Here is a 19579-nt window from a genome sequence, read left to right on the forward strand (position 1 = left end):
CCCCCAAAGGGTCAGACATGACTCGGTGCTTGCACAGGGGACCTTTCACCATATTTTTTTCCCAACATAGTTGTAATCCTATGCTCAATCAGTAGCAAAGGCAATACCATGAACTCTGCAAAAGCCGTACTAATTCAGCAACATCCACCACCATCTTGTAAACCTGCAAGAGAGACTGGGCCCCAAACAGTACAAAATTTGCCATAGTGGAGAATATGTAGCTCAGGGTTGAACTGTTTGGTTCTTGGTGCGCTCTGACCTAGCTTCTCTTCCTGCAGATGTTTCATTACCAGACCAGGAAATATCAATGCATAGAGGAGTGAAGTTTGAAGGAAAAAAACAACAATACCCTCCCAAAAAGCAACTGAGGAAGAAACAATACTCCAGTCAAGGCTGGTAGGACAAGCTACTTTATATAACACCCAGCAAACTCTACTTGCTCTGGGAGGCTAGCAAATACTTAGAAGGCATCTACTTTGTTGTTTGAAAGTTGATAGAATAATGGGAAATTTGTTAATATCCATAAGCTTTATGTTGATCATTCAGATCAACCTTGGGCTGACTGAATGTGTCTGGTCAGATACTGAACAGGCACTAGGCATAATTTAATCAGAGGCATTTTTATCAAGTGGTAGGGGAAGCTATACCTCCTGCATGTCTGTGGGGACACTTCCACCCAACCAATGGGTGGCCTGATAGACCAGTGCAAACTGTTGCTGTGGGGACTGGATTGAAACCTAATGGAGCAAAATCTTTACAGCTTATGGGGCACTCAAAGTAAAATCTCACATTGCTGGCATTATGAAGTCCAAGTGCAAATTGTGAAACTCTTCCTCTCTTACCTTAAAACAAAGTGTGTGTTTTTTTTTAAATGGAGAATCTGTCTTTCTCTATCTCAGAATAATCTCAATGCCTTTAAGCCATTTTTGCTAGCTGCTGTTGCAAACCAAGTACTGATAGACTGATCTAATAAGGCAATTATACAATTCTTAATCTAAAGTACATTCTCTGTGTTGGGATAAGATCCTTGATGGTGAAGTGCCTGTTTTTCTTATGTGCTAGCAGCAAGCACATTATTAAAATAAGACCAAAGAAAGTAGGTCGTAGGTGCATGCCCTATTTTGCATAGCTCATTCTTCTCTATACTCTTCATAGAAGAACTTCACGGTTTTTTTGTGAAGGTGATGCACATGAATGTGACCTTAGTTATAGCTGCTGAGGAAATGGGTTACCAAATAGTCACAAATACTTCTTTCTCTAAGATTTATATTAAAAAGCTGTTCTTTAAAATGAATAGTTCTTGTCAATGGTAGATGCTTCAGTACTGTTAGACATCAGTTCTTAGATCAAACTTCTATTATCCTTTCCTTCTGTTCTAAAAAAAGTCAGATGTAAAGAAAGCCTATTTGAAAGTAACTTCAGAAAGAAGACAGAAAATCAATATATTTTAAGCTTTCTTTGCAGAAAAATGATGAGAATGAAAGATAAGTCTTAACATATACATATAACTAAGGAAGTATAGTAATACAGATGATAAAAAAAGGATGCCTTTCTGTACAAGGCCTTGATTTGAAGCCCTGAAATCTCAAATTTAGCTATTACAATGAAGTCCTGTTGCAGACAGAGCTGTTTTTTTTATCACCACTTAAAATCTAATTAATCCGTATTGAAGCACAAAGATTTCTGTTGTTTTTTTTTAGGTGAGGGGTCATAGAGCGTTCTTTGTTCATCCTCAGACTTGCAATCATCAGGCATTGGGATATAATTTTACCAAGCAAATTGGAAGGTAACAGATCAAATCCTTATCACAAAACCCAGCTCATGGTTAAGCAGAGTCCTTCGTCCTTTGCAAGAAACATTATATTCAGGAAGAACAAAAACACGTTTCAGAGTTCTAAAAGGGTTAATAGCTAAAGCTTATATTCAGGACAGCAAAGAGCAACCATCATCTGAGTTGCAGCCACTATATAAAGTCGTAGTTCCAATAAACCTGGCCAAAAGGTTTTCCAGCCAGCCAATTGCATCCTTTACAATGGCTTTAGTGAACCGAACCATAATGCAGTTAGCAGGGATTTTATTTTGCCTGTTGGGATGGGTGTTATCCTGCCTCACTACTTATTTACCTCAGTGGAAAAATCTCAACTTAGAGTTGAATGAATTGGAGATCTGGACAATGGGACTCTGGCAAGCCTGTGTAGTTCAAGAAGAAGGGGGAATGCAGTGCAAAGAATTTGACTCTTTTTTAGCTTTATCCCCCGAGCTCAGAATTTCTAGGATTCTGATGTTCATATCCAATGGATTAGGACTTTCTGGTCTCTTACTCTCAAGTTTTGGATTGGATTGCTTAAAGATTGGTGAACAACAACGGGATCTAAAGAAGCGGTTATTGCTGCTGGGAGGAATATGCTGCTGGATATCAGGAGCTACAGCCTTAGTCCCAGTGTCTTGGGTTGCTCATACCATTGTGCAGGAATTTTGGGATGAAACTATTCCAGACATCGTTCCCAGGTGGGACTTTGGAGAAGCGCTGTTTATAGGCTGGTTTGCTGGATTTTGTCTCATTGTTGGAGGCTCACTGCTAAATTGCAGCGTCTGTTCTGTTGATGCTCAATCGTCCTCGGTCCATTATACAGTGGCAGATGTGCTAGATGCTTGTCCACACTTGGAAAGTAACAGCAGACCCTGAAGTCTGAGTCTGAGAGACACAGGAAAGCTTATTTTTCATTTCATGCACTTAAACATGGTGCACAGAACCTTATTCCAATTAAGATTCAAAGGATACTTTGTTCCTTCTCAATTAATTACACTTGAGTTTCTAATTTTTTTCCTGAACTTTTTATTTCAAGAGTGATGTTTTATCCTTCTTATTACAAGGCTGAAAGTGCTGGCTTCACAGTAAGAGTAGAAAGTATAGATTAAAATGACTGTAGGAAACATCATCATGTATTTTTGTCTACTTCAACTTAAATGTACTGTAAAAACAAAAATATCCAAAGTTCAAATAAGACATAAGAAAATATGAATCCTCATATTACACAATTATACACTGCTAAATCTAGTAACTGATTTTCAGGACCGATTGTTTTTTGTTTCTCTACTGTCTTAAAATTCAAAGACTGTCCTTGTTTAAAGCTTCTGCTATGAATTTAAATAAGTGGGAAAAATTTCAAATAAACCTTCAAATAGCAATACTGGTTAAAAGGTTTCAGTGGTATCTACAGGACTAGGGACTCGTCTTAAAGCATGGAAAACAAAGGTTTTTTCACTATTGGGATGATGTTGACTCTATTTTTAAGATACAAGGTAGTAGCAACAAAAATATTTTAATTAGATATGAAATACTGCTATTGTAAATAATCAGTTCTGTTGTTCTCTGTGTTGATATTTGAGCATTAACTATGTATAATCACAATATACTGTACTTCCTAAAATCCAAGAAAGACTGCATTCATTTTACTGTGTGATGGCAGCATTTTTTGTTTACATCTTTAAAAAACTGGATTGCTTGTGTGCCATCCATTTATAATATGTAATGTCTTTTATTAAGCAGCTCCAAGTTACATAATTGAATTTGCAAACTTAGAGTGTTAACTATTATAATTGTACTTATCTGGAAGCAAACATTGAACTCTGTGGATTTGCTTCTGAATAAATTTGAATTCAGTTATGTAGTTGAATCTATCCAAGTAAGGGATTGACAAATGTGTCCTATATAGAGATAAAATATTAATGTTTGAACTGTAGTTTCAGTGGAGAATGGATCTGATGGGTCTAATCCTTCTGAAATCACATTTGCCATTTTTCTTTCTCTAGCGAGAGAAAGAACAAATAATCTAAGCTGAGAACATTAGTACCTATTTACAGGTAGTAATAACACAACACTTCACTGATCCCCAGCAAAAACTCTATCAGTATATTCACAAATGCTACAACTTGCATACTCTGATTATATTGCTTAACAGAAATATTAATGTTATTTTATAGGAAAATCTTGTTAAATTTGTTAAATAGCTTACAAGGCTAGAATAGACTAACTTTACTTTTTTATGAAATGAAGAAAGGTGCTCTGGAAAGCTACATAGGTAGTGCAAGAAGGAAATGAAGGTGCATAATGTAAAATGTATTTTGTTTTCCTTTAGCTTTGCCTGAAGAGCTCAGGGTTTAAAGAATTTTAATACCCTTCACAGATGGACAGTTGTCTGAGGTCAGAACATCAAGAAAAAAAGCCACAAAAAGTGCTACTTGTGTAAACATCAAGTTTGATGTGCTCTGTTGCTCTGAAGTATTCCCACTGTTGAAATTTGATAGGAAGCTACTCAAAAGACTGCTGCCAGGTGGGAATATGAGAATACACTATTTATTGGTTACCAGTAGATTTCTACTTCTTTGCCCAGAATTGATCATAATTCTTTGTTAGGTGACAGAATAAATGCATGGAAGAGCTAGTGTTTTGATAATAGCTAAACCATTTTAAACTTTAAAAAAATCTACCAAGTATATTTAAATTAAATTTAGGATGAAAATTACATGTATTACTTTTTAGTATAATCTATATTTATGTAGTTTGATTTGTAAAATTGGTTACATAGACACATTTTGATGTATTATATAAACAGACTTAAGAAATTATTACCTTATCTATCACATACATTTCTATTAATATTGGAAGTGTCCAGACTTCCAGTGTCATAAGATGATTTTTAAAAAAGAGTTCTCTTTCATTACAAGGGTTGAATAGATTTCCCATTCTGGAAATAGGGATGGATGTCCTCAGTGCCCATGGAGAACTTTATTCAGTGATATACAATGAAAACAGAGCATGAACTTACTGCATTTCTGAGTTTCAGATCCAGTCAGTTTTGATCTTGGTTTGTACTGATACTATCATATATATATATATATATATATATATATATATATATACACACACACACAACACACATACATACATACATACACACACACATACATACACACACACACACATACATACACACACACACACACACACACATATATAGAGGGGGGGCACTGCCATGGATTATGGTTTGTGTAGGACCTCATTTATAAGTACAAAGTACAGCTTACATAATTATTGTTACTCAATAAACCACCCAAGCATTACTCATTAGTGGATCAAATCACATACACTTGATTTAGCTGGTATTTGTAAAGAATACAAGCATGCAAAAAATGCTGTTAAAAAACTGTATTTTTCCAAATCATTGAAACAACTGGAAAGTGCAGAGACAAAGGTTAATCTAGGTGATGTGTACATATACAGACAATATTAGGATAGAAAGACATTTATGATATAACCTGATTAAATATTTAGTTCAGTTCTGAGCACTTAATACTTAAATATAACATCAGTGTAAAAAATTGAAATTTTATTTTCATCCAATAAAAGATTTGCTATACTTCGTTCATTTGGCTAAGCAATATTGTATAATACTTGGAATACTTAGAATATGATAAACAGTACAAAATTGTACTGAAGTAATGGCAATCAAGATATAATTACACCTGATCTATTATCTGATAGGTAGCTCTTACGATAAAAGTGATATCTGTGTAGCATGACACTTGACTGGTATTTGTCCATTATCACGGTTTTCAAAGTTGTTTCAAAACTCTAAACAGACTTTGTATAAAACTTCCAGGATTTCAAAATGTATTCCTAAGAATTAGTTGAGATTGCTGCAATTTAGCACGTGAAAAAATGCATGGATGGAAGATCTTTTTTACAAACAGCCAACAAAATTATTCTTGCAAATATTCTTACTCCTTTTGTTTCCCTCTGAACACTGTTAGTGTACATTCAGAAGAGAAAGCGGGAGGTGTATTTGTACGTGTGCATAAAACAGTTTGCACAGTAGCTTTCTTTAACACGCAAATTTAAATGTGCAGAACCGAACTATATTAAGCAGTACATAAATAAGACTAAAAATAAATAAATCACAAGATACAACTCTATACATCATTCTAAACATTATTATATTGTCAAACTGAGAAGCTGAAACAGTCAGCCTTCATTTCTATATTAAATAACTTTGCGACTTCAGCTTTTAGACATTGACCTTGACAGAATAAATGGCATGTATCTGTTCAGTTCACTTCTAAAACATGGGTTAAAAAAAGAGGGGTACCCATAAAATATTAAGCACAATTAGTTTCCTACCTCCAAGTTAGAAGTAATGTTGAAAAGATCTGAATAATTACACATAGTTGTGCATAATAATAGAACCCTTTGGGAGATTTACAAAAATAAATTAAGACACAATAATTTATTTCCTCCTGTAATTCTAAGGATGGCAATGAACATACTGTAAATGTTCTCCTAATCTTTCAACAAGACTATTATATCCTTGGAAAATAAAATACAGCATGTTAATATACAATTATGTTGCAAAATGAACAAGTATGCAATTAGTAGAAGCCTTTTTGTTTCCTCAGTGGGCTTTTGTGTGTGTGTTTGTAAATATGTAACACATACAGAAAAACATGTCATTTTTTTTGTACTTTCATCAAATGGCTTTAAAACTGCCTAAACAACTTACATGCTCTCATTATCTGAAATTCCATAGGCTGGAAGCAATATTTACATTGTTTAAAAAGCCTGATCCTACAAATGCATACTCAGAAGTTCTACTTTATTCAGTGGGGAATATGGCATGCAGATTTAATTTAGCAAAATCTTTACACTATTAGCTCTTCAATCCCTTCTTAGCAATTAGATGCCTTGCTCTGGTCTGATCTGCAAAACTTGTGACATCACAGCTGAAACAAAGTGCCATTCACTGTGTGTTCCATGATGATGACATCAGAACTAATCAGTGCCTGGTTATCAGATGAGAATTACCAAGGGACTGCCAAGAAAACCTGTGTCTGTACTAGGGCTATGCAAAACCCAATGATGAGGTGAATGAAGCAAACCTCCTTGAAGTGATCCTTCAGAAGTTTTGGCAGGTTTTCTAGGCTTTAAAGACGTTCATAGACTCTGCACATGTACATACATGGACGGAAACCCCGGGGACAGCTGGTAAAGCAGCTCCTACATACTGTAGAAGGATGACTGAACAAGCAGCCTTCTCCAACTTGAGCCTTCTGGAAGATGTAGCGTCCTCAGTGGTTTGAGGATGGGGGTGAGATTTTATTTGGGCCAACATGCTTTGCGAAGCACCTCTTCAAATACTTTGCACAGCCTAATGTAAGCTTGTATACAGAAGGTTACTTTGGAGAATAACCTGAAAAATGGTTTCCAATTCAAATTGTGATACATGCATTCATACTGTCTTTCATCCTGTATCTAAACATGCTGCTGTTTAAACGATCTAAGATTATTGATCATGTTTAATCCTTATTGTGCCACAATTAATTTAGGAAACAACTTACATGGTCTATTTAATCTTAACCCTACTAATATCATTTTAAGTGCTCCTTATTATCAGGTTTTCTTAAAAGAAATCTCTATAACAATAATATACAATGGGTGCTTAAATTAATGTTTCTCAACCTTGGCAACTTAAAGATGTGTGGAGTTCAACTCCCAGAATTCTGCAGCAAGCTGGCTGGGGAATTCTGGGAGTTGAACTCCACACATCTTACAGTTGCCCAGGTTGAGAAACACTTCTTTAGATCAATGCATTTCTTAAGAACAATTCTTGTGAAAATGGGTCTTTTTGGGCTCTATGAATGTAACTATTTTAATAACCTCTTACTGGTTGTATTTACATGTCTGTTTTAACTTTCATTCTTTGAGTACTCAGGTTTAAAATACTCTGCATGTGAATCTGAGTCCATTTTCGGAAAACAGCTTCTATTTGGGTATTTTCAGTTTTAACCCTTGTGGGGTTACATACTTGCCCCATGTTTTGTCCAAGCTCCAAGATACAGTGAGACTTGAAAATTCAAATACAGCCCCAAGTTTCAGTACATTCAAAAAGTATATTCTTCCAGCTTAGTATCCTAGGCCTCTTCCTTCACTCAAAAAAGGTAGAAAGGAAAAACCCTTTTGGCTAAGTTGAAAGTTCCAATGTAGACAGCAGAAATTTAAACAGCACCTGTTTGCACGAGACAGACCTGCTGGTATGGAAGAGGACTCACATTTCCTGAAAGCTATGTACACACCCTACTACTACTACTACTACTACTACTACTACTACTCTTTTTTCAAAACCTATTGCATGGCTCAACAGCCATTTTCACAGTCTGTCTTGTGGAAAAAAAAACAGTGAAATGAAACCTCCTGTTGAACGTATTTCATGATACAGAGCAGCAGCGCAGTTCAATAGGATATACATACTAGGCATTACCTTTGTTCTTACATCCGTATTTACAGAATAGTAGCATATCTGTAATACATATACAAACTGTACAAAATTAGCATCATCAGTGTACCAAATGCATTCTACTTTGGATTTCTAGAGAAAAGATAATGGGAGGAGTTTTTACTTTTGAAATGTTACATTAGAGCATAATGCACCGTATTTTTATAAACAGTATCTAAGGTTGAACGCAAAAAATATCTCTTTAAAAGACTGTAGAACAATAATATAAAAGCATTTACTTAAAAAATGAAAAACACCTTGCGATGCAAAATATTGTTAGACATCATCAGCTGGTAGAGCTGGTATGCTTATTTTCGCTCTTGTGAAGTATGCCATCTTCTCCCTTAAAAATAAATATAAGGGGAAATAAAAATGCATTTAAATATAGAACAACATATCGTAATGGATTTCAACTCTAGAAGATAAAAGAATGAAGAACCAAATGACAGATCTGCATCAAAGCACCATCAAAGCATTGTATAGCAAATCCTTCAGCTTTTAACATACACTGATTAGAAATACAATTTAATTGAGTTCAAGGAGGGCAGTGCTCAAAGGATGCTCCCGTAAACATATTCATTTTTGTGATAGCCCACTTTACTGGTTTAGAAAGTTATGGGAGACACAATTTGCCCTTCTTCTATCAAGGGCTTCCATAATCTCCCTTACCCAGACAACATGGTGCCTGGAATAGTATAAGTGCTGATGACACACCAAGAGCTGGGATTTGTTTTGGAGATTTAAGTCTGTTTTGTAGGGTGAAGGATGAAAAGGATGAGAGGCTGGCTGTGAGTGTGTTGCACTCCAAGGAAGTGGAGGTGGTGGAGGCAGGAGGCACTTGGTAACCAGGGAGCCAACATGGAGGCTGGTGCAATGAGACTTGCAGCCCAGCAGAGTCAGCTTCATTAGTCACCCCATTTGGATCCTGTTAAACACTTGGGTAGCATTTGGAATGTAGTGGGGGATTGGTCCTTGTCTCCCTTAACCAGCACCTGGTTCCTGTTTGTGCTAGTTGGTAATGATGGTGAGAAGATTTGGCTAGAGTGCCTACCTTTATCTGGGAAAGCAGAGTAGAGCCTGTGCAGCAATGCCACTAAGCTCCTTGGTACCCGTGCTCCATTTTTCCAGCAAGGAGCAGTACAGAATGGGGACATGAAGTGTAGCTGTGGAGAGCTGGGGCAATTGGACTGGAGTCATGTTGAGGCACTGAGCTAAGCCCTGCTGCTGCTCAGGTATTTTGCTGTCTGGGACCTGGCCCAGGCTCCTATTCACTGGAGTTGCCTTACTAGGCTTTCTCCTGTGTGCAGACTGGGGTTGTTGGAAACTGGGGAGGGACTGGCCACCCACTTGGGACAGGGCTTGTTGGAGACCCAGGAGGGAAGAAAATGGCATGCAGATGTAGAAGGGGATGGTGGGGCTAGCTTCTCTGATCACCACGTGCTAGAGAGCAAAAGCAATTGAGGACAGTTGCTGGGATCTATGGTGGGGAATAACAGTAGTTAAATGGGTTCCTTGGCCTGGAAGGGTGGGGTTGACAAAGAGTGGAGTTGGGGGAAAGGAGAGGCAGGCAGTAGCATTAAGGCTGTAATGGGCAGAAGAATTTAGGGTAACCTGGATCCTCCTTGGAGTGAGCAATTCCACAGTTTGCGTACATGACCGCTGTGCCAGGCATCTGTCATGAGTACTGATGGTGAGCAGGAGGGGGCCCCTATCCAGGGGGGAAAACGCATGCGTAGTACTGAGGAGTTAAGCAGCCATTCAAAGAGACACAGATCAGACCCGCCTTAACTTTTGGGGTTTATCTGTCTGGGTTTTTCCCATGCTTCTTCAGTTTGTTAGGATTTTCTGTCTAATGTAGCAGTAATAAAACACTAGAGACCTATTCCTTGTCTCAGCGTGGTTCCTGACTGTTAGGACAGCATCTGACAGATAAAGTCACTTGGATTTGCTCTGTGTTGGACTCCAGCTTTGAAACAGAGCCAGTGATGGCTACTGGGGATAAGTCTTGCATGGTTATCTGGGAGTAGTTTGATCCTGTTGAACCTGAGGAAGTAGACAGGGTTCTTGCAGCTGTTAGTTCAGCCACCTTTATATTAGGTCCATGCCCTTCCTGGTTGGTCAGGCTGCCCAGGAGGGGATGTGTGATTGGGTTTGGGTGGTTGTTAATTCTTCTTTGAGGAAGGGGGTAGTTCTGTTGGCTCTTAAGGAGGCAGTGGTGCACCCCCTGTTCAAGGGGCCATCACTTGTCCCTACCAGTCTGGATAGCTTTCGTCCAGTTTCCAACTTTCCCTTTTTAGGAAAGGTTGCGGAGAAGGTGGTTGCACTGCAGCTTCAATGGGCTGTGGATGAAATGGATTACTTAGACCCCTTTCAGTCAGGATTCAGGTCTCAATTACACCAACCCCATCTGGGTTTTGAATCTGGCACCAACTGTGAGCCTGACACACTGGAGGTTACATATTAGATCTATTTTATTTTTGTCTCAAATAACTGCAATGTGATCTGGTAATGGTGGACATCATCACCAGTCCTTTGCCATAGCTGGGTCACTCTCTGATTGCTTTATGGCTTGCTGGTACTGCCTGCTCTGCAGGGAGGTAGGATATGTTAGATCAGTTTGCCCCAAGTGACTAATGGATCTGGAGCTTGGGGGTTTTCTTGAGGAACTGGTGGGCAGTTTGTATATGGGCATTTGGCAAGGCCTTGGATCGGCTATATTGGATTGCTCCTATATAACCTCTGAATCCCTTGAGTTCTGAGGAGCTCCAAGAGGTAAAGCACCAGAAGAGATGCCTAGAGTGCCACTGGAGAAGTGGCATGGGTAGTAATGGGATGCCATAGTATACCCATGTAACATTGCTGTTCCATGAATTGCACTGGTTCCCAGTTAGCTTCTGGGTGCAGTTCAAGATGCTAATTACCAGCTACAAATTTGTTCATGGCACAGGCCTTACTATGTGAGGAACTGGCCATCTCTGATAGTTAGGGCCTGTCTTGTACAATTGGACAGTTGGCATGCTCTGATCTCAACAATTAAATAATGTCACCTGATGGGACCTTTTAGTGTTGTATGCTGCCCAGAGTCCAATACGGAGTCAGGTAGTCCTATAAATCTGATGAATGAATGAATGAATGAATGAATGAATGAATGAATGAATGAATGAATGATTTTCCTACCACATTTGCCTTTGGCTGTGGTCTTGGCTAAAGGCTAGCTGAGTTCCAAATAATATATTACTTTACCTACTTGGGCTCTCTGTCTGGATCCACCTATTGCAGGTGTTGGCAACTTTCCTAGAATAGAAGGAGGCAACTAGAAGTAGGTGACATCGAGTAGTAGCTGACTTGAAGTTTGGCCCATTCTTCAAGGTTTTTGAGGAAAGGAATAGGAGGATTCTGGAGGTACATTGTTCCTTCTTTCCATCTTTAAAATGCCACTAACTTCTCCTACCAAACAGCCTGAAATCATGTGCTGAAATTCAGCAGCAGAATGGCTGAATTTTGGACCTCTCCAAGGCAAATTGCTCCCATTTTCACATTTAAAACACTCCAAATGTGAAAATGGGAGCAATTTGCCTTGCAGAGGACTCTTACTCACCATTATTTTTGAGGGGAAAAAACCAACAAAATCATGCAGATGAAAATTGTCTAGTTTGCCATTGAATTTTGCAATGTAACTTTGGGTTGCTGGGGGGACTGTATGCAGTGGATGGGATGCTGAGTCCTAGTCACTTTAGAGCCTGTGACTCATTTCTCCACTTGACTAAGGGACTCTTCAGTTCTGTGAAACGATCGTTCTAAAGCACTCCTTATAGCTGAGACATTTTGAGGATGTAAGGAAATCCTAATGGGGAAAAGAACAGGAAAGACTGGGGGTAGTGAGTCCATTCCAAATGGCCCCAAGAAATAAGAGAAATAACTATATTGAATCTGTTGATTCACTGAAAACTTAGGGGTCATTCCCAACTCCCCCTCCTAGTTCAATTGATGTGTTTTCCTCCCATCCTGAAGATGGGAGGAAAATATCTTGTTCTGCACAATGTTGCTCCCACACCATTCCTCTTACTGTGTTTCAGGGATGAGAACTGTAGCTCTGCTGCTGAACTGGGGAGTAGTGAAAGCAACAGATTGTGCAATTACCAACTGCTAATTCTGAGCACCTTGGAACCATAGCCAGGTGAAGAGTAGGTCCGCACATCAAATCAACAGACCCCAATTTATACACCAGCCAAGTAATAAACTTGGTGACAGGTACCTGACTATACTCATACAACTTCTCAGCTGTGCTTGGTCCCTTGGAGACCTGAAGCTTGGTTCTAGACTGTGTGCTGCTTCAAGGTTTGTTTTTAAGAGTGGACTTGTGTGGTCACTACTGCTTATATGGTTTACAGTTGTCACTCCCCTTAGGTACATTTGCTGGGTTAATTCTGGCAGCAGTCAATCACTGTGATACAGATGAATGCAATGACCTGATCCCACCTTTTGTTTTCAGGGTGACAACCAGATCAAATTCTGTGTGGGAAAATGACCAAACAGTGGAATATTCCCCAGCTGGAGCTTACCAACAGGACTAGCGACCTCATGGAAGGACTTATACAAGGCCAGTATTTCTTGAGACAAACAAAAACCAAAACACCCCAACTCTTCTGTTCTCTGTAGCTGCCAAAGCAGAAATGGCCACGGATACACTGAGCCGCATGGTCAGATGGGAAGGAACAGTCCTGCAGTAGGCCAACTGCAGGTCACTGACCTTCTGAAGACTCCTCTACCTGACATAAGATGTTCATTTAGCTCTTCTTCTGTTTTCTGATGGAAAATACTACTTTCCTGCCAAATTACTTTGATCTGACTCCAGCCTGCCTCAGCAGCAGGGTGGCTGTAAGATGGAAGATCCATTGTTATGCCATTTCTTAACAATTATTCAGCTGCCTTGGGGCTGGGTCAAGGAGGCTGTGAGTAAAACTATTTACTGTGGGTGAGCATGAAGTCAGGGAAGTTTTTCAATAACCAAAATGGCCATGATTTTAATTTGAACTATAAGCACTACTTCATCAGTGTGTTTCTAGCCAGGTGAATTACTTAGGAAAAACGTACTATTGAAATTATCACATTCATATACCAGACCTGATATAATCCATTGCCCACTCTATAAATATTTCAAGAAAACTTATTTTTAATGGACAACAGATGTAAAAACAAGTATATTTTACTTGTTATTGAAAAAAAATAGTTTTTTACCCGAAGAGTTATTTTTGGTCAAGGGGACCACAAAGCTAAATCTTGACTTTGTCTACCTCAGAACATTTAAATTAATTTGTCTTGTAATGGCTGAAACTGTGGTGAGGATTTACCGTAGACTATTTATACCTTTGCTATAACCGTCAGAGCTGGAGTTCAGTCCAAGTGTGAATAACATGTAATTGCTTCACACGATTTCCACCTCTAATTACTGAAATGTAATTCATATACCACAACCACCAGCAGTACTGCTGCTGCTGCTGCTGCTACTTTTCTCCTTCTCCTTCTTCTTCGGCAGAAAAAGAATATGCTATATATGTTCCAATTTATTTTAGGACTAAGCATTCATTTGGACCACATTTCAAAAAATGGGTAGAGCCAAGACAAAAACTGCTCCATATGTGTCTAATACTGTCACATTTAAAATTATAATTTGGCCACAAACTTTTGGAAGAATCCTGGGACCATACTCATAGATGTGGGAAAGCTGTATGCAACTATGAATCGTAAAATATGTTTCCCTGAATTAAGGCTACAGCGCCATCTTATCCTAGAACTATATACTGTATACTGAAACTGAAAAAGTCAATGTAGAAATTGCTGAATATTTTTACAGAGCTCAGAAAGATACAAATTCTCTTCACCTGAAAGACTGCACCTGTAGTGGCACTTTCTGGCTTTGTTCTCGTAATCGGCACACATCTTTTGAAGCTTTCCTCATGAGTTTTTCTGCGTTTAACCCCTGTTTCTTTTTCTCCTTTGATTGTTCAGCCTAGTGGAAAAAAATTACAACCAACATGTAATAAGTGGCAATATGGTAGAGGACTTAAGGAAGCTGGAAAACAGCATCTTGCAAAACAATCTTCAGCACAAATAAAAGGAAAGTATTTTGGCATTGCAATTCAAATGACTTTGCGCTGATTTAATGAAGATGCTGAGTGAACAAAAAGCTCTACCTAATTATTGACAGTTTCTTAATGGGACTGTAATCCATGTGCTAATGTTTGTACACCAGAAAGTGATGTCCCAAACAGAAGCTCCATTTGCATGATATCCCTTCCTATGAGGACACGTGAAGGATTAACTAAAGAAGAGACCAGGTCACACAAAATCTTGCATGCCAAAGTGGCTTTGCATACCCAATAAGCTATCTAATTACCCTTCAGATGAGCTAAGAAACAAATACAGCTGGAATTTTATAATCCGTCTTTAGCCAAGGGTTTAAAAGCTCTTCTGAGAATTAAAAATATATAACACAACAATCTAAATTATATTTCATGTATCTGCTTCCTGTGATGATTAGTTTTGTTAAATGCTCTCCAGTTGTGTTAATAAAGTATCCCACTGCTTTAATACCCCCTTTAACTTTTCATATTAGTATAGTAAACCCTTAAAAGTGTTTACTGACTTTTGCATTTTAAGAGCTACAGTATGTCCAGGGTAGGCCTGCTTCTGTAAACATATTACAACTGAAGAGGGCACCATAGGAATGCTTTCGAACTATTCAGAGCAGTTCCCGACCATGAAAACATTAAAAACAGATGTTGCAGAGGTAGCGTGTGCATCTCCAACCTGGTCTAGTCATTCAGAAAGAGAGAGACTCCTCATCTCATTAGGTAAATGGGGTGTGGATGAGACAACAGGTCTTTTCTACAGTAGCCCCCCCATTATGGAACTTGCTTCTGCCATAGGGTCATGAGGCTCTATTTTCCTGGTTTTTTACAACATGTGAAAACAATCCTATTTCACTGCGCCTTTGGCATAGGATGATCAAGGGGACCATCAGTGTGGTTTAGGAATAATCTCATACTGATGGACTCTTTTCAGTGAATTATTTTTTCTGTACTTGTTTCTGCCCAGAGTCAGTCTGGCATGGGGCAGTGTAAAATTTTGGCTAAACAATCAAACAAACAAAAACCCAATCTAGTTTTAAGATGTGAGTAAGGGAGGAAAAAAAGGACACTTTTAAAAATATTGAGTATGGAAGATAGAGGCATATCCTGGATCTCCTATATGTCAAACTCATTTTAGTTATATCAGCAAAATTTTATATATTCCTTTTCTTGCCAGAAAGGCATATCTTTCATTAAGCAAGCCTTAGCCAGCATAGGATGATGTGAGTTTGGTTATAATTAAAATCTTTTGGAATCTAAAAAGTGCTGTGAGTTTTGTAGATATTTAGTCATTTATAGCAGCAGAAAGTTGTTTAATAAAAACCCCAGCTTTAATTATTTGGCTTTTCCAAATTTGAGGCAACATGATCTTTCTATATCTAGCTCCAAGGCAGCAGTCTTACAAACAGCTCTGCCAAATTCTTATTTTTTTTTAAAAAACTAGCAGTTTCTTAAAGGCAGAATGGAAATGAACCCCCCCCCCAAAAGTAGCTATCCTCTTGGTTAAAAACAGAAACCTCCTGAGTCCCTTTTACATCTAAAACTAATCTTCCCAAGGCAATTCTGTGTTTATTGACATCCAAGGGCATTTAATTACTAAATTGGATTAAATCACCATCATGAATATTGGGATCAATAATTTGAACTATACTGATACGTTCTGAAGTAGCATCACGTATTAGGAAAAATAGGAAAGGTCTCAGCAAAAAACCCACTAAGGCTATATGCAGTGGAAAAAACAGTTTAGCACATTAAACCAGTTGCTTGGACTCATCTAGAACAACAAGCCACTGAGATCTGAACATTTAAAACCACCGAAACACCATGTAAATTAGTATTTGGTCGTAATAATAATAATAATAATAATAATAATAATAATAATAATACCCATGATATAGAGATTGTATTCATTCTGAGCATTTCAATCTCATTTGAACACATGGAATTTCAAAACTGCACATGCAGATGCTAAAACATCATACATTTGCTTCTTTTTTATTTAGTTCATGTTCATACCTCTTTTTCAGCTTCCTTCAAAAGCTTTTGGAATCTTTCATCCTCAAAAACACACGGAGGAAGTTCTGTCTGCCCTTTTGCTTTCATCTCTTCTAACTTCTGCCTAAGAGCACGAAGTGTCTGTAGTTCATCATTCAGGCGACTCTGTCGGGTCCGGGAAGCCTGAAGATCTAGCTCCAAGTCAAGAGAAGTACGGACCAGGCGTTCTCGCGTTGCTCTTCGCAGGTTGGACTGGCAAGTAGGCTACAGTTGTCAGGAATTCCAGAAAATAAGAATATAATGTAATACATGCCCTGCATGAAAACAGCCCAATACCCATGTGAAACATAATACATTTGCTATGGGCACCAAGTTACTATTTTTATACATATGTAGTTGTATCTGACTAAATTCTAAGGAGCCTCTATTCTGCAGTTGTCTTTATGGAACTGGAGTGTTTTCGAATTCTTATAACAATCTGTAATACAATTTTATATCCTATGTCACTAGAACTCCTAGAAATGATAGGCCTGTTCTCTGACACTATCTGAAACCATATTTTTTTTTAATTAAATTTGTAAGCAGACATAACATTCACAGTTCCAGGAACAAAACACAGTTCTAAGAGTAGTGTCAGTATAAATTTGTTAGCTGATGAATAAAGTGTCTGATGAACAATGTGAAAGTAAAATTCTGGTCAAGTATATTCATTTCTCCCCTTCCCCACTTTCTTTGACATACCGTATGTAGCTTTCTTTATAATTCTCTTTTAATTATAAGCTGCCCAGAGTTGCAGTGGAGTCAGGTGGCCTCAAATTTGAAATATTAAATTAAATTAAAAAGCATTTGCCACAGACTGCTATGATAAATTTCTAATTTGAAAGAGTTATATTCAGTTGTAGAGTCTTTGCTTTGCATGCAGGAAGTCTCAGATTTAATCCTTAATCTCTTCAGGTAGGGCTGGGAAAGATTCCAATCTATAGTATATCTCTGGGGAGGAAGTTTAGACAATACTGAACTAGAGGGACAAAGATCTGAACTGTATTTTATTGGTTAATGACCAAAATAAGGTGTCTGTCCATTTGTCAAGACCTGAACTGGTACACAGCAGCTTTCTATGTCCAAATCCCATAATCTTCTTGACAAATCAGGTGGCATTGTCAAATTTATGAAAAAGGTTGCCAAAAAATATCCAATAGTACACATTTAAGAACAATTAAAATGTATACTTTAATGGCACACTAACTACAAGTTAAGATCATACCCTAAATTTCAGCTTCACTCCTACCCTGGAAAAATCCTGTAGATGCCCAGTTTTACTATGAAAGTTCTGTGGTATGAGAAAAGGGGAAATGCAGTGTCAAAACACATTTGCTACTCCTTGTTCTAAAAAAATAATCCTTTTTTTTCTTGTTTACCAGAATGAGATCTTGGAATAAGAGAAGTGGCAGGATAATGACCTACAGTACTTCTTCAATAAGAGACTGTGTGTGCATACATACCTATTTATGTAACATGCACACCAGTTAAGTTTACAAACAAACCTTTATTATATAGCACAATATTTGAAAAAAATATAGAGAAATTAGTAGTAAATGGTCAAACAACACATACCCTTTTAACTCTCAAGCTCCGCCGTTCTATGGAATTTCTCACAAAGAGAGTTTTTTTGGCCAGTGTTGAGCTATCACTATCACTTCTATTCAACTGTCAAAACAGAACAGACAATAATTGAAACAAAGTGGGCAGAAATAAAACAAAAAGCTACTAATATTAAAACTAGCAAAAATAACTACTACATGTTCTGTTGGATTTGACCATAGTTTTGCATCAGAGACAATAACTAATGCAGTACTGACAAAAGCTCACAATTCAACCATCAATAACTGAATATACAGAAACAATGTTCACCTTGATTTTGGCTAATGAGGCAATTCTGTTAACAATATTGTTTTTGTTTTACTAATGGCAACAAATGTGGCATCCTAGTTGGAGGGGTGTAAACTAGGATTGACATGGCCCTGGAGGATGATCGTGATGATAATATATGCAGTGAGTATTGTCATGACTGATTTTATTTTTGGACTGATTGACATGAACACATACTAGATACTGTAAGTCCCAAATTGCTTCTTCCACTCGTGTGAGTGATCTGAGAAGAAAAAGAGGTTTTGTACACCAAGGATTCCATTATTGAATAAATGAAAGCACAAGTAAAGGAGGCAGGAGGTTCATATAGAAAATCTGTACCAATGGACATGACTGGGTTCCTGAGTTAGAATTAAATTGGAGTATACAAAGTGATCGACCTTGATTCTCATTTTCTACTGACATTTGGGTTTTTGATTTTTACAGGTCTTTGTTGAGATTGATCGATCATCCTGGTATTTGGGGAGTTTAGATGGAAGATTCCATTCCACGATGAAGCCCGATCATGAAATGATCAGTTCCTCCTGCTCTACTTGGTAAAAGCCTGGCAGTAGAGACAAGCTTCAGTAATGTGCTCTTCTTTAAGCAGATGTGTGTATTAGGAGAACAGTTTGCTGTTACAGTGTCAAAAAACTCCTGGAGGGGTACCACTATTGCAGTCAAAGATAAACTGAAAGGATAATGGAAGACACACACACACACACACTCCATCTATATACATACATGTGCATGCAGACATGCATGTGCACACACACACACACAAATTTAGGATAGGGTAGTTTCCCACTACAAGTTTCTCTCAGCTTTAGAAAATTCTCAGAAGAGCACTGTGAAAACCCAGATATCCATAGGTACGATTCAGAGACCACAATGAAGAACCTCTTGTACTGAAGGACAAATAAATGAAAATACTGAAAGGCAGATTTGATGACTCATAGAGTACGTATATAGTCTCTGATACTTTATCCCTCTCTTGTGATGATATTGTTTCAGATTTCACGTACACACAGCAACTTTATTTGAAGTTTATGCTTCATTTTATCATGAAATTAAGAAGCAGATAGAATCTGATCTGTTGAACCTTCTTCCAGAAGGATACTTTTGAGAAAGTATTCTTAAATCTAAGTGCTATTTTCATGTTGCAAGTCATAATTCAAACATTACATGCTGCTAGAATTGTCATAAAACAGCAAA

The 19579-nt window shown here is 37.9% G+C and overlaps 2 protein-coding genes across 2 annotated transcripts in view; one reads left to right on the forward strand and one right to left on the reverse strand.

Annotated features, from left to right (window-relative positions):
- Positions 1-2032: 2032 nt before the first annotated feature.
- On the forward strand, positions 2033-2686 carry LOC134502318 (putative claudin-24). The gene has a single exon (XM_063310606.1). It carries the CDS (start codon positions 2033-2035, stop codon positions 2684-2686), a length of 654 nt encoding a protein of 217 aa, XP_063166676.1.
- A 2510-nt stretch (positions 2687-5196) lies between these two features.
- The window catches only part of WWC2 (WW and C2 domain containing 2), a 142580-nt gene continuing 128197 nt past the window's right edge, over positions 5197-19579 (reverse strand). The window contains exons 20-23 of the mRNA XM_063310484.1: positions 18071-18163; positions 16478-16720; positions 14213-14340; positions 5197-8673 (exon numbers count right to left, since the gene is read on the reverse strand). Of these exons, the coding sequence (XP_063166554.1) occupies positions 8607-8673; positions 14213-14340; positions 16478-16720; positions 18071-18163 (531 nt within the window). The 3' untranslated portion in view covers positions 5197-8606. The remainder of the gene's footprint in view (positions 8674-14212; positions 14341-16477; positions 16721-18070; positions 18164-19579) is intronic.

Source organism: Candoia aspera, chromosome 8 (genome assembly GCF_035149785.1).
Source record: "Candoia aspera isolate rCanAsp1 chromosome 8, rCanAsp1.hap2, whole genome shotgun sequence".
Lineage (NCBI taxonomy): Eukaryota > Metazoa > Chordata > Lepidosauria > Squamata > Boidae > Candoia > Candoia aspera.

What these genes read in the sequence shown, in the direction of transcription:
- LOC134502318 (XM_063310606.1), top strand. Translation starts at nt 2,033, where the DNA reads ATGGCTTTAGTGAACCGAACCATAATGCAGTTAGCAGGGATTTTATTT.